The sequence below is a fragment of the Patiria miniata genome, unplaced genomic scaffold, assembly GCF_015706575.1.
Source record: "Patiria miniata isolate m_02_andy unplaced genomic scaffold, ASM1570657v1 HiC_scaffold_3, whole genome shotgun sequence".
In the NCBI taxonomy this organism is placed as follows: Eukaryota; Metazoa; Echinodermata; class Asteroidea; order Valvatida; family Asterinidae; genus Patiria; species Patiria miniata.
In genome coordinates, this window is record NW_024037069.1 from 44,151,594 (window position 1) to 44,167,469 (window position 15,876).

General features: G+C 41.7%; 1 protein-coding gene across 3 annotated transcripts in view; it reads left to right on the top strand.

Moving 5' to 3' along the window:
* Positions 1-15,876, top strand: part of LOC119737097 (E3 ubiquitin-protein ligase TRAF7-like) — a 103,788-nt gene that overhangs the window by 80,144 nt on the left and 7,768 nt on the right. For all 3 annotated transcript variants that reach the window (XM_038211190.1, XM_038211188.1, XM_038211189.1), the window contains 3 exons: positions 6,107-6,223; positions 8,723-8,842; positions 14,912-15,043. In XM_038211190.1, coding sequence (XP_038067118.1) covers positions 6,107-6,223; positions 8,723-8,842; positions 14,912-15,043 — 369 coding nt within the window. The remainder of the gene's footprint in view (positions 1-6,106; positions 6,224-8,722; positions 8,843-14,911; positions 15,044-15,876) is intronic.

The following is a 15,876-nucleotide window of genomic DNA, read 5'->3' on the forward strand; positions in this document are numbered from 1 at the left end:
TCCTAGTATCAGATGCTCAAATCCAAGTTTCGGTGCAACTTTTTGATCTACCCCTGAGCATGAACTGATAGGCACCATGGGTCTGATGCAAGCGCACGTTTAATACTTAAAGGTACATGTTTGATGTGAGGGTCTGTACGTTCAGACTCAATCATACAAAAGGAAAACATGTTTGGAATTTAGTATGGACTCCACACAGAAGTACCTCCTCAATGAGAGAGGCAAGAGGCTTGAGCGCATTGCCAGCTGACTTTCATGAAAAGACGCTGTGGATTTGTGCACTTCCGGATAAAAAGAGGCCACTGGTAATTTTGGCCTACATGTATGTGTGCAAGCAAGTCCATGCGCTGTTGTGTCATGCACATGGATACTTCACGATTGGTCACAATGCGCCATGTACATGTACTATTCACCCACGGAGTCAATAAGGATCCAAGAGTCTACTGTGATTGTCATGGCAATAATATCATGGAAACAAATGTGCAGAGCAAAGCAAACATTTCTAAGTTAATCTAAGACATGGCTCATCAAGGAAACCAGTTTTAGTTACAATCTTGACAGCTGAAGAAAGACGAGTCAATTGCCGAATCTCAAGGACGAAGTCACAATCAGGAAGCTTGTCCACATGATGATATTAGTCCTTGACCTTGCAATTACTGATCAACGACCGGAAGATTATTAGCTTTGAAATCGGCACAAATGCTAGAAAACAAAATGAATATTTTGGGATGCATCATTTTGAGCGTGAGTCAGCTTTGCCAAGTGTAATTACGCAAGGGAAGATAGAAGCAGCGTTTGACAATGCAATGAAAGTCGTATAATTACGCAAATTACCCTGCTTTGGTTTGTCCATCCTTGAGTTTAATTAGACAGGCCAGGCCTGTTGATTGATCTACGTGTTCAATAAGACTCACTAGATCCTGTCAGCTGGGTGCTTGTCAACGGTCATTATCTCTGCTCAGAACTCATTTAAAAACTTTTTAAGATTCTAATTGAGCGTGGAAGCTTGAAATGATACGGAGTGGCATGAGTGTGACCTGAACATGACCTTTGACCTATTGACCCTTTGGGCCAGATAAATGGACCGCTCAATAAGCCCCGCACTACGATGTTTCGACCAATCACAGCTGTGATTAATGTCCAACATGCGTACGCAAATATTCGGCATATGTACACTTGCGTCCAGAACATGCAGTGTGGAATTGGGGAGGTGTGTAGTGGTGGGCAGTGCAAAATAGATCCATCTATTGTAGGAATGATTCTAACGCAGCTACAATGTAAAGAATTCTTGATCATGACCCTCATTCTCTGCCCAAAGGGCAGAGAATGAAGGGCAAAGACTGAAAAAAAGAGTATTGAACGTTATTTGAAAAACATTTAAAGGGAATATACATTATTTGCAAACATCGAAAAACAAAACTATCAAATGTTTACGAAATACCTTACTAGGATGTTGGTAAATGACAGTCTAAAGCATCCTGTAAAATTATGGCACCTAATGTGAAGTCATTTTAATAAAAGTGGTATTTTTGTATAAATTTCCAACGGTGGTCGGCCAACCACCGTTGGAAAAACCTAACTATTTTTCAACTACTGCTCCAAATTTACCATTTTTCAGTCCAAATTTTGTTTGCTATTTGTTACATGTTGGTGAACGGGTGCAGGCCAGTTAGACTGGTTCCCTTACCTTACAATTTTCCGGCATTTATAAATTTATCTATTTCATTTTTAGAACATTTTTTTGTTTTTCTTGGTTTTCCCAGCATTTTCGAATACAAAACTTCAAACATGTCAGTGTAAAAATATTTGATCTATTACACTAACCCCATCAAATAGTCCATTTCTGAAAATTACAGCAAAAAGCCAATGATGTATATTCCCTTTAAAGGCGCGGAAACATGCAAACACATTTTTTGATGTCGGGGTGGGGATACACCGACAAAACTTTTGCAGCTCTCTTTGGGATTTGGAAATTGCAGGTCTCTGTCCCTACTGACCACTTATCTCTGTTGTCATGGTGTCCTGTTGTGCACAAAAGAAATTAACATGATTGATGACAGAATTAATGACTTGTCCATTGGGCTTTGCTTTGTTTTTCAGAGTCAAGCTAACATTTGTAAAAAGTATATCTACTTACTTTCAAAAATGAGAATTGGGTCAGTATTGGTTAAGGGAGGAGAACGAGAGTATTCTTAGTTTCACTTTTTCTTTATTCTATCGAACGTTAGATTTTTTTCCCTTAAGGGAAGGGGGGAGGGGGTGCCTTAAGTTTTGCTTTGTCACTTTTTCCCTCCCATCTTGCTCTTTGGATGACCCCCCAAACAGGGAAATGATTTCAGGCAGATTTCCCAAGTTTGAACTTGGGAATATCAGAGCCCCGAAAAATCTGGAAAAAATGAAATGTTTTCCTGATTGAATTCTTACCTGATTGACTTTGTTTTTGTGGACTTCCTTCGAAACTGGATGTTCGAGCCACCTGGGGGGAATATGTGGTAACAGGGGAAAAGAAACGATGGTTTTTTTTTTTTTGAACGTGGTTGGCCCCCTGCGTTGGCATCCTGCATGACTTGAGAGTTTTTGTTGGGTTGAAGGGAGGGGGGCTTTTCAAGCGGGATGCAAAGGAGGAGAGTTGTCATGAGATTGCTGCCCGTGATGGATTGCTTCCACCTGTTGCTTGTTTCCCTCCGTCAAACCAATCATTCAAAGATCCTGACCGAAGAATAGCGGCCATAAATCCTCAAACCTTCGCACAGAATGTCACCTTGTGCTGTCCAGAAGGCATGGATGTGAAAACCCTCAACGTCTGTTTGTCTTTTTCTGTGAAGGGAGGAGCATCTCACAGGATAGACTTGTTTAAGAACAAAGCGCGGAAATCATCATGACATTCTGCTTCAGAGAGAAGAAAAAAAAGAGAAAGAAGAACCAATGTTTTAGTCTTTAGGGCAAGGAGTATGCAATCCCCTGATATGTAGCAGGCCTAAGGCGTAGAATGTGACCGTTTCAACTGTTGCAAACATGTACCTAATGTCAATTTTAGAAGCATGATGTGTTCTGCTCAAAACAGTCTCTTCTGGGTAGCTGACCGCAAGATATGTTTCGAAAAATATCGTGAAAATAAAGTTTCTCTCCTTAAAACCCTAACCCTCTAGGCCCCTTTGGCTAGGAACCATCCGCAATCCTGCAAAATCAACCAATTGCTACCATGTAAAAATAAATCCTCCAAAATCTGATTTTTCTCAGTGGAGGGGTGACCACTGTCTCAATCCTTCAAAATCCTCCAACAATCACTGTAATGGGTTGAGGTAATGCCGTTGACATTCAGAAGCTGTGCGGATGATATTGAGCATAATGCAAGGCTCAATTGTGCATGACTGAACACAAACAATGCTCGGTACAGCCTACAAACTCGACATGATACATCCTCAGAAATAAACCGACATATTTTTGCCATTCAGCCTCAATCCTCCCAAATCCTCCAAAACCGACTGGAGGATTTTGGAGGATTGAGGAGGGTTAGGGTTCTGCAGTGATGTTTATTTTTAAAAAAGGACCTCCCTTGCAAAACTGTGCCATGAAAGGTGGAACAAATTTGTTTTCTATTATCATTGGGGTCATGCATTTCGCGAACTTACGCACATCTACAAATCATTCAAAGAAAAAAAAAGGGGGGGGGGGACTGCACATTCAAGGCAACATTTAAGTCTGAAAACTAGACAAACAAAATTAATTTCAATTATCAGTCTGTTCGACAATAAATTGAACTTTAGGCCAGCATTTTAATGTCACCAATGTGTTTCACGATGATTGGGTAGAAGGATTAACAGAGAAAATGAATTGCCATCATTTGGCATAGCCGACTGCAACAGGGTACAAATGTTGGCCCACCATCTAGGATGTTATTGATCACAACTATGATTAATTCTTCCTGGTTCGGATTTCCCGCGACTTCGTGTTCCAAGTTTCTGGATTCTTGTGATAGAGTGGAATTTTGGTCCAAGGAATAGTGAAGGATAAAGGCCTTGTCGGGATTTGTGTCTAATGATAACGGGCAGGTTGTCAAATAAAATCCAGTGCTTGAAGCGTTCAAGTCATGACTGGCCATGGGTTATTATGACAAGTGAGGGCAGTGTTGTCGGACTTGTCACATTGTTTGACTCGAAACGGAAGCTGTCAGAGGTTGTGGCCCTTTGTTGCCCCTGGTCTTGATGTTTCCTTGAAATGTTTCTACTCTTGTATTACAGTTTTTTCAAGTGCTGTTTTGTGGTGTTGTTTTCAATTGAACAAATTTTGAAGTTGAGTGGGGTTTGAAGAAGAAAACATTTTAGACAGTTTAGACAGCTTGTAAAGATCGACTGTTTGAGAATTTCAGATTTGCATAACATTTGCAGACTGCGGAGAAAGGAACTTTATTTAGATAAAGATATTAACTCTCCAAGCCAGAGGCTTATGTGTTTGGGATTTAGACATGTAAGTGGTCCAGTTTTCCTTTGGTTAATACCACTCCATGGCTTTTCTTCCCTGTTTTCTTTAAATATTTTTTTGGTTACCTCCTGATTCAAAGCAGAGCTGAGAGAGAGAAAAGTGCTCATGCTTTATGCGAAAAGGAGATTTAGACAAATTTCAAACTAGCACCAACACCAGAAAACTTTCGTTGCAAAAAGTACAACAAACGCTGAAAGAAACTAATTACTGAAACAGCATGGAACTTCACCAACACCAAAACAGCAGGATTTGCAGAACAGTGCACTCGTTTCTATATTTACTTTTTTTTTATAAATAGAGCAGGAAAATGTGCAAAACAAGATTGGAATGTGTGGACAAATCGGGATTTTGATTTGTCAGAAACAAAACCAAAAAAACCTTTTGCACGAGAAGGTTTGAGAATGCACGGTTCTTCGCCAGAGATAACTTTTCTTCTGGAGATGTCCTATCTATCAGGAGCAGGAAAGGCAGAAGTGCGGGTTTTAATTAACGCTGAAACAATTGTGGCTGAAGCAGGAGGTGTGAAGCCAATCCTGAGCATGATTCATACGGAACATAAATGTGTGAAGCACCTTCCAGAACAGAGAATATGACACCGATTGCTGCTGAGTGACAAGTGAACGGCCTGTCAGACCATTCACAGTCACCCTAAATCTAGAGAAAAGTTGAGAAAAAAAGTTTCCTTAAAGTAAAGAGTTGGCACATAACATCCTCTGTTATTGATTTATTCTGCTAGAATAATGAGAAGGAAATTTTTTTGTTGGTATTTCAAGAAAGATGAGCTGAGAGACTCAGTTCTTTGAAACGCACTTAATCTGGCCCAAGATACAGTACCCAAACAGTTGTTGGGGGAGGGGGGAAGCATCTTACTATTGGAGATATTGTTTCAAACCCACGATATTGGACACCATCTGTCAGTAAGTGGCGATCTTCGTTGCGGCAAGTAACTAAAGCTGTGAAGCGCCTCTTTTTTTTTTAACTCTTCCTTGGGGGGGGGGAGGGAGGGTGGCATGGCACCATGTCTCCCTCCCCCATATATACACCACTGTCCACAGAGTTCAGACTCCAACAGTTGAAGGTTTTTCCATCACTTGTCAGTATACCTGTACATTGTACAGTGTAACTGGATGAGCCATTCAAAAGTCAACAAGGCACATCACAATTCAGGTTAATTTGATTGGTTTGTGACTTGCCTTGAGACTTTTTTTGGTATTGAATTGTTTACTTGGGATGACTTTTGATGACTTGTTATGACTTGCGATGACTTGTTATGACTTGTTATGACTTGTGAGGACTTGTGATGACTTCTGATTGCTTGTGATGACTTTTGATGACTTGTGATGACTTGTGATTGACTTGTGATGACTTGTGGTGACTTGTGATGACTTGTAATGACTTGTGATGACTTGTGATGACTTGTGATGACTTGCGAGGACTTGTGATGACTTGTGATGACTTGTGATGACTTGTGATGACTTGTGATGACTTGTGAATGGCTCTAGAATAACTTTGCTACTTTGGTCATTGCAATCCATCCCAAACTGTTATACAAAAAAACAACATTTGACATTTAACTTTTTTCACTATTTGACCTTTCTCTCTGTTTTTCTTCTCTTGTTGTTAGGTGTGGGACGTGCACTCACATGAGCTGAAACGGGAACTGACCGGACTAAACCACTGGGTTAGGGCACTGGTCGCCAACGGCAACTACCTCTACAGTGGTTCCTACCAGACGATTAAGGCAAGTATACAAGCATGACTAGCGGCCATTTTAGATCGGTATAACAGAGTTGCACCAAAAACAAATAGTATAAGGAGGCCGCAGGTAAAAAAAAATGCGAATTTTACATCGGATAGATGAACTTATATTAAGTTTCCATTAACTGCAATATAGAGTAACGTCTGAAATCAAAATGCTGGAGTCATTCAACGTGATCGTTCTTAACTGTTTCAAACATTGGCCTTATCATTTATGAATTTCAGTGTCTGGACTATTTTGATTGGTGTGACTCTTTATGTTTATGAATAAGGTGTTGTTTGAGTAAATTCGTTCTTATAGGCCCTGTGCACACAAATCTCTTCTTGGAAGAAGTGTGCGGTTGGTTGAGTGTGTCAGAACCACACTTCTTCCAAGATGAGATTTCTTTTCACATGGTGTTACCCGCAATCTTTCTACTTTCTCATCTGCCATGCAAAGCTTCAAGTCACATATACATTCATGATATTATTGGTTGTACATACTTCGCGCTGAAAGTGCGCAAACCAGTATGCTCACACGGTGTTTCCCCCCACTAGAGCCCTAAAAAGTGGCCAAAAGTAGTCTGGGGTATGGCATAGAGCCATACCGCAGATGGAATTCGGAGGCAAGTGATGGTGAAGGTATTTTCTTGAGGAGGGAACACCAAACACAGTGGTTGGATTTGCACCCTGAACCACCTGATCTGCTCCGGATTTTGCCCTAAGCCCGCCTACCTATGTCTTGTGTAGGACCACATCCCAATTTGTTGGCGACGGTCGGCTGCAACACACTTTTGTATCGGTAGTTGATGCAGCCGCTTGCATAAGCCCATGTGCAATTGCAAACTGCTGCCCGAGTCATTCAGACATGACCTACATTCAGACATGACCTACATATCTCACAGTGCTTGTGACGGAGTTTGACCGAGCTGCTGTGGCTACCTGTCTAATGGTAGTGATCTGATTGGTCAATATAAACTGTTTAATTGATTGATAGGCAGGGAGGGTTCATATTAATAAGCACGCAGCCACACTTGTAATAATGTGATAAAGAGTGCCCAACGTGCAGTATATGGCAGTTTATATCAAGGCTGTTTGCCACTGAGAGAAGTATCATCGCCCTCTATGACTAATCCTTCCCTGGAACAATATCTTCCCCCCCCCCCCCCCCCCCCCGATATATTTCTCCTCCTGGCCAATGCTTTGTTAAGTCAGATTTCAGAGGATACTGCCCCGCACTAATTGTTTTTGCATTCAGCGTCGAGTCTGACACGTCGATTGTTTTCAGAACATAATGGGGCTTCCGCGCAGAGCGCCAAGCTGTCGCTCTCAGGTGTACACATTAAGCCAACTTAGGATGTGACTGGTTCCTGTGTCAACACCTGCGTGTGATATGGCATATCCCGCCGGTACTCACCCCAGGGGAGGGGGGTTTCTCAGCGTTTGCTGTCTCATTGTTTGCTTAATGAGCTGTGACGCCGTAACACTTCAAATCTATTCCTGCCAGTAAAGAAATGTGGATGGTTGAGAGTTTTTGATGACCCCATAAGGCCGACCTATTTTTTTCTGACTGACTGACTAACTGATTGAATGACTCCCCGAGTATACATTTTAATGTCATAAACTGAAAGCTTTGGGTGCATCTCAACTGGTCCAGCCTGGTCCTGGACTTGTGATCATGGTGATTGGACCTGTGATGGACTTGGGATGGACTTGGAATGGACTTGGGATTGACTTGGGATGGACTTGTGATTGGACTTGTGATTGGACTTGTGATTGGACTTGGGATGGACTTGGGATTGACTTGGGATTGACTTGGGATGGACTTGGGATGGACTTAGAATGGACTTGTGATTGGACTTGTGATGGACTTGTGATTGGACTTGTGATTGGACTTGTGATGGAGTTCGGATGGACTTGGGATTGGACTTGTGATGGACTTGGAATTGACTTGGGATTGACTTGGGATTGACTTGGGATGGACTTGGAATTGACTTGGGATTGACTTGGGATTGACTTGGGATGGGCTTAGAATGGACTTGTGATTGGACTTGTGATTGGACTTGTGATGGACTTGGAATTGACTTGGGATTGACTTGGGATTGACTTGGGATTGACTTAGGATGGACTAGTGATTGGACTTGTGATTGAACTAGGGATGGACTTGTGATGGACTTGAGATGGACTTGGGATTGACTTGGGATTGACTTGGGATAGACTTGGGATTGACTTCGGATGGACTTGTGATTGGACTTGTGATTGGACTTGTGATGGACTTGTGATGGACTTGGGATTCACTTGGGATTGACATCAGATTGACTTGGGATTGACTTGGGATTGACTCGGGATTGACTCGGGATGGACTTGGGATGGACTTGTGATGGACTTGTGATTGGACTTGTGATGGACTTGACTACAACACTGATCAAAACATATCATGGTAGTTTCAAAGTTGTCATTCCATTGATTATTGACAATCACTTTGCTGTTTTGTTTCTTGCAGGTGTGGGACATGAGCACGTTGGAGATCGTACACAGCTTACAGACATCTGGAGGCAGTGTGTACTCCATCGCCGTCACCAACCACCACATCATCGCTGGAACTTACGAGAACTGCATACACGTAAGAATGATATAGTCAAAAAATTATCATGAAAAGTCTCTGTCAAGGAATCCTTGCTTTAACGTGTGGGGGCAATCCTTAATATTGTGGAGTTTACTGGGCAAGTTGGGGTATTCTCTTGGCTCCGAAACGCTAAGGAAAAATTGAACATGGGGAAATGCCAAACAATCACAGAAAAAAAAACTACTTGTTCACAGTATTCCTGATGATGGGATATTTTTAAAGATTCTGTACCTTCCATACATTAATGCTCATCACAGTGCTTAAATCATGGCTTACAGACAGGAACCAAGTGGAAATTGAACTTCGGGTGATATTTATGAGACAGCCATTTACTGTTATTTAATGCCTGTAGCCAAAGCGCAGCAACTGCAGCCTGAGAGCGATAAACATTTTAGAACCCGTTCGTACAGCTTTGCATGCTAACTTACCTTGAATCAATGTAGTATAGTCCATGGGATAGACTTTTGCACAACAAAGGTCTGTGCAAAGGTCTATGATAAGCAAACAGATTCAGCGATTAATTAAGCAAAACAAGTCTGATCTAAGTGGACCCTGACATTTGTGCCTGACATTTGAGGTACACGTATAAAGGAAAAGGAAACATGAACATGTACGTACAGTGGCGATATGTTATTTAGAATGTGAAAAAACCCTGAAATCAGGCAATCGCAGGAGGACTCATCCCTGAAGATGGCAGTGATGATTCCCTGGTGCTTTGAAGTGTCTGAGCTGTCACTCCTTCTGTGTTCCTTTCTCTATAATTATAGTAACAGTGCTCAAACATAATTTTACATGTCCACAACGCGTCATATGCTTGCAAGCATCGTGTGCGGTTTAGTGATAAGGTACATGAATTCCGACACCGGCATGACTCAGTTTAGACAAACCCACACCCAAACTGACCTGCATATATTGTTGTTGAAAAGCCGGTCGCTAAACTTGCTTCAAAATTGTGCATTCATGTCTTCGGTGTGACAAACAGTACATGAGGTGTATAGGTCCATACGTAGGTACATGTACATGTAGGTAGGTAATAAAAATGGCGCCAGCCAGCTACATATGGAGTAACTTAAGGAGCACGTTAGGAGCACCGAGCAGAGGGGATATCATTGTTCCATGGCCCATGCATCATGTTAGAGTTGGTGCCACCTCCAGTTAATTCTGGCGTACCCCATAAACCTGTCAGCTTTAATGAAATTACAACCCCGTCGTGGCCAAGCTGGAATCTATTGTATGGACACCGTGATTTGGTGCTTACATGCCCCGTCCCGCCCCTACATGATGGTTTAACAATCAGTTCCTCGTGGCACTTCCACATGCTGATTTTCTTTCTAAGAAAAGCTGGATTTTTCGAGCGGGCTGTTTGCGTCACGTTGGCATCGTCTTGGGTCCGTATTTCCTTCTGTGATCTCGCAGTTTCAAGCCACCGTAATACATGTACCTTTCCATTTTCAACTGTTTTCAGCTTTGGTTCATTATGTTGCAACCGTAAGTGGCAATCATGCATTGCTTTGTAATGGCTGACTTGCATGTGGCCAAAAAAACCACCCACAGTGCCAACAATACGTGCGTCTCCCAAATGCCACACTGCATGGTCCAAGTGCATTCAATAAGACATTTGACAGACGTTTGGTCACGTCGTCATAGCTGTGATTGGTCAAAACATGGGGTGCAGAGTACCGGTACTGGATAGCTCTATAGACACAGGCAGTCTGATTGGGAACCAACAACTTGTATGCAAGTCCACAGACATACACATACATGTACAAACTTGTATGTACACCCATACGTGTTCTACATAACCCCCGAGGACCGACACACAAAGGGGGAACAACAGATCCTTTCAGTCCTCTATCGTAGGGTCATGTGCTCAGTCTGTGGAACATGATTGTCTGTATGTTCAAATTGTCACATCGTTTCATCTGACACAATTGAGTACACAAGAACTGTTCATTGACTTACATTTATTGTATAGTGTTTCTCTTATTTCTACTTGACACAAAGAAAGAATGAAGAATTTCTTGGGAAGTTACTATGTAAGAGATTGAAAGGCCATTATGTGTCAGGGCGACATCACCGATTTAATACAAATCATGAGAGGCATCTGTGAACTACAAACTTTTCCAAACTAGTTGGGTTTAGATGACCGAGGATAACCCTGACTACGTGAAATAACAAGCCATCTTACGGTACCTCTCTGAGGATTACAGTTTGCAAATGTGACGAGACATTTACTGAAACCCTGCCCGATTATTGCAGTGAGCAGTCGTTTTCATTGCATCCCTGTCTAGACATGTACTGCCTGTTAAACCTATCGAGTAAAAACTTTCAGTCATAGCACGCTTTAAAGTTGCACGCCCATGAAATTTAAATCATCAGCACATCGGAAAAGACTTTAAAAAATGGATAGTTATCGATTGCTTATACATGTAAATCACTTTCCTCGCCCAAATGCCAAACTGTTTCTCATGTGAGTGACAAACTAGATTGGGTATTGACGTTTATTGATCGATTGATTTTGGAATTGGTTCCGACTGCATGGAGCCAGTTTGAATTAAGTCGGTGATTAGCCAGGTAACATGGTTAAAGGCTTCCAATGCCGAAACATTTAATCACCTACACATGGAAACATACAAACGCTGTAACAGACGAGGGGGGGGGGGGGGTGCTAAAGCATTTGGGTTGCATTTGGTGGCTGAAAATGCCTGGCGGCTGCAGACGTGAGTCTGGTCACCATGAAAAGCTACAGGTGATTTAAAAACTGACTGGAATGCATGTTGTGAGTTGCTACGTCTCTTTTTAGTACCATTAATCAGTGAAGATTGTGAAGAACTTTTTTTAGCAATTTTAAAATCTGTCCAATCTTTCTGGTAAATGTCTTCATAAAATGCATATTAAACCGAAGTAAAAGAATTCTGTTGTCTGTGATGTTGTATTGAGTGCAAAACAAACAAATGTGAACTTCAATATGTTCAATGCAACACCTTTGAATTTGGGCGATTCACAATGCAGTGCGCCACCAAGAATTTGCCATGGAGAGTCAATTTTTCAAGTTAATGGTCAACAAAACATGGCCCATTTGAAGGAGTGTCAGTAGACAACTTGAGCTAATAGATTGGGGCATAGCGTTCTGCCGCCTTACAAAAACACCATATTGATAAAAAATAAAAGGCCAAACATATACTCGAATCATACGCTTATGACACTACTGACGGACAAACTAGCAATTTCCAATGTCCCAGGCTGTGAATTTCTCGACCATCTCCCACATTGCACTGGGAAAAATGCTCTCAAAACTACTGATCACACAGTTGCCTAAATACCGGTACATTAATTCATTTTGGCAAGAAACAGTACCAGAAATTTCAGCAGCACACAACAAAATTCCATTCCGGAAAATATCTTACCCGGAAAATACTTGTATCTTACTACGAACATTTTCCCTTCAATATATTGAAAGTGGTATTTTGCATAGAAATCCAAAATAAATATCTTAAAAGCTAAGAAGAAGTTTAAATAAGCCACACTCAGGGGGGAAAATTATGACAGAACTTGAAGCGTCACATGATTTTTTTAGAAAGCTGCATGAGAGATTAAAGGGGTTAATTTTGGTTTTTCAGATTTCCTGTCACTACATACATGTACGTGTACTTAACTTTGTTGAATCTGATCCAAGTGGACTTGGGGTCTGAGCTCTTCAAGGCTACAGAAGCACACAAAGTACATGTGTTTGTGTGTAAAACATTGCAGAGTTTTCGGAAAAATAGCTTGTGTTGTGAATTTGTAATTGCCTTTGGGCTTAAATCTTGCAAAACAGCTTATGACTTTTGCGTTTAACATGTTTAAGTGATAAGGGGTCACATTCTTCAAAGCAATATTTCCACTTGTCGTTTTGTTTTAAAGCAGAAAACAGGATTTTGGGAGACTGAAAGTCACATGTAAAAGCACCTTGCCTCTATTCACCTTGCCATTATGAATAGAAACATCACCTCACAGTTTTTCTTTTCTACTGTAAATGTTGTGACCCTTTAATGTGTCTTACTTTGTCTCACGTTTGCGAGGGAGAGAGAGAGAGAGCGAGAGAGGGGAAGTTTGATACGAGTGATATCGCCTGCAACCGTCCTTGTCACCTGGTGCGCTAGACTCACTGGTTTCCTGCTAGCAGTAATGTGATTAGGAAGTCAGTAACGGGACCAGCTTGGCTCGTAATGTGATCTGTGACTGACCCTCCGTTGGGGCGGGGAATAGGGAGGGAGGGGGGTGGGCTGATGAGGGGGATACATACAGGTTCCTCTATTAAATCTGGGCCCAATTTGATCAAGCTACGAAGCAGAAGATATGCCCTACTGAAAAGTATGTGTTATGTCCACATTGGCCAAGAATCAGTCCCACGCAACATTCACTGTATTGCTTTGTTATAGGCCATCAGCCTGGGGTTTGGTCAGTATCAAATCAGGGCATGAATGATTACAGTGCGCATGCGCAAGGTATACCGCCCCTAGAGTGGTAACAAGCATTTTGATGGACATTTTGAAAAAAGGGTGATAACACCCAAAAAGCTGCCACCGTTGCAATGCTATCACATATTTTCCAACTCTGGAGGTGTTTACCTTGCCAAAAATTGCTATGACGATTATTCCCCTCATTTGATACCGGTGGCCAAAATTTTGGACCGAGGCTGATGGCCTATTAGCAAATTTCTGGTTGGCACAGTCTGTAGTTCACTGCTATTTGGGATTACAAATCTCCTTGCAAAATTATAGACTGCAACTTTGGTTGGGGGAGGGTGTTCTTACCATTTATTGTTTTGGACCTACCGGTACTTCATGTTATTTTCAGGTGTTGGAAATGTGTGGACTGCAAGGTTGAAGATTTGGGGCACATGGAAAAATATGGAAATGTGGGAGATTTATGAAAAAATGTTGCTTAATTACAAACATATCTAAGGATGTTTGCTGAATGCAACCGCTATTTTCGTTCTTTCTTTTTGAGGGGGAAGGGGTGGTTGAGGGTAGGACCAGACATTAGGTCTCTGAAGGATTTCCCGCGAATTCCTGTGGAACGGAACCTGCCTCTCCATCAGATGTAGTTACCATCAGTCTGTAATTGTATATGTAAACGGTCCTCTGTCATCAAAATCTGTCTCCATTTCTGCACCTTTTCGTCTGGTGACATATAAATGGGACCCTTGCATTAACTTTGCTACCATACCGGTTCTCAAAACAAGGAAGCAGTCATGTGACTCATATCATAGAGAGTTCCGTTTCCTCTCCCCCCGGTTGTTGTGTTATCCTGTCGCTACCTTACCCAAGCCTCATTTTTTGTAATGCTGCATTGATTTCCTCTCCTGAGATGTTCGTGTACGTAATGTAGTCGGGCTGTTCCCCTGCTTATGCTGCAGACGTGTTGACCAGACTCCATTTAACCACGGCGTTCGTTTACGTATACTCACAAGAGCCTATTATAAACATCACAGTGTTGCAGTACTGTGGTTCGCTTTAAATTTCACAGTCATCGGAATCATTCAGATTTGATATTGTGCTCATCTTTATTTTTGAGACTGTGATACAGTAAGATTAAAATTACTAATTAAATCTACTTTTTACAAAATGTAAGTTAACGCCCTGTTTGAATCTCTTGCCCAGAGCTTGGTCTTTGACAATTACAGCTCTTTGGGAACGAGTGGCGATAGATGTAGCAGTACTTCTGGAAACCTGTTTCAGACACGGCCATAATACTGTTTTCGAAGAACACTAAACTCCCCTTTTTTAATTTTGTGCCTGTGCATTCCTCTTATGCACTATCATGCAAAGACACACAAGATTTTTGCATTTCAGTTCAATAAAAATGGACTTCAACACCATTTACCGGCACCAATCAGCGCCTTCCTTTGATGTGTCCTGTTGTAGCCGTCATTAATGTAAACTTCACAACTTGTGACAAGCACATAAATCTGACAGATGTTTTAAAAATTATGTCGCAGTGATACCAACTCTTTCGCTTTAGTCTGAAGCCAATGAGTCAATCTTGCCTTTTTTCTTCCTTCTATTGTTCCATTTTCATCAGGTCTGGGACAAAGCCTCCTACGAGCAAGTTGAGACTCTGACAGGCCACGTGGGCACTGTCTATGCCTTAGCAGTCATCAGCGCTCCAGGAACTACCAGAGTCTTCAGTGCATCCTATGACAGATCACTCAGGGTGAGTTTCATAGCTCCAAGGATAAACATAACGAGGTGCTAAGGGTACAGTGCTTTATACAGCTGTATCAAAATGCATCACTATTATTACCCCTGTTCATCAGGCCATGAGGCCAGTTATCTGTAGCAGCTTAGATCAGTGCAATCTGTTCTCACAGGTATCCATTTATACTCCTGGGTGGGGAGAGGCAATTGTTGTAAAGTATCATGTCTAAGGACACAAGAACACTGTTTTTGCTTGAGGGTTAGAACCCAACTGCCAATCGCATATTAGTCTGACACTGTAACCATTGCACCACAGCGCTCCAATGACACAAGTAAACAGCCGCTCGACTGTTTTAAGGCCTTGCCCAAGTCCCAGGCAGTAACCTCAAGTAATTGATGTTAAAGTTACGGTACCTTAAAAATTAACTTCCAGTTAGTCCTAAAGTGGGGAGAAATAGGCTCTTGTCTGGACGTGACTTGACCCAGATTCAGCATACTTAGAAGGCCTAGTAAAGATGTGGCTGGGATATATGTAGTCCTGCATCCATTGAAATCCTTCAAAACCAATCATTTGAATTTTGCAGATTTGGAATGGCTTGTGTTCTAGTTTTCAATCATTGGCTACACAAGTCCTTTTTTTTCTTCCACCTAAATGATCTGCTCAATCTGTCCGTGTACCTTCTTGTAGCGGTAATTGTTATCATGACCTTTCTTCTGAATTCTTTCTTCAAAGATAGGACGTCTTGAATTTGTTATCAGTAGCTCATCGAGTCATTGCAGTGGAGCACAGCACCCGCAACTACTCACATGTGTATTTTCTCACCCGGGATGTTTGTCAATTTATCAATT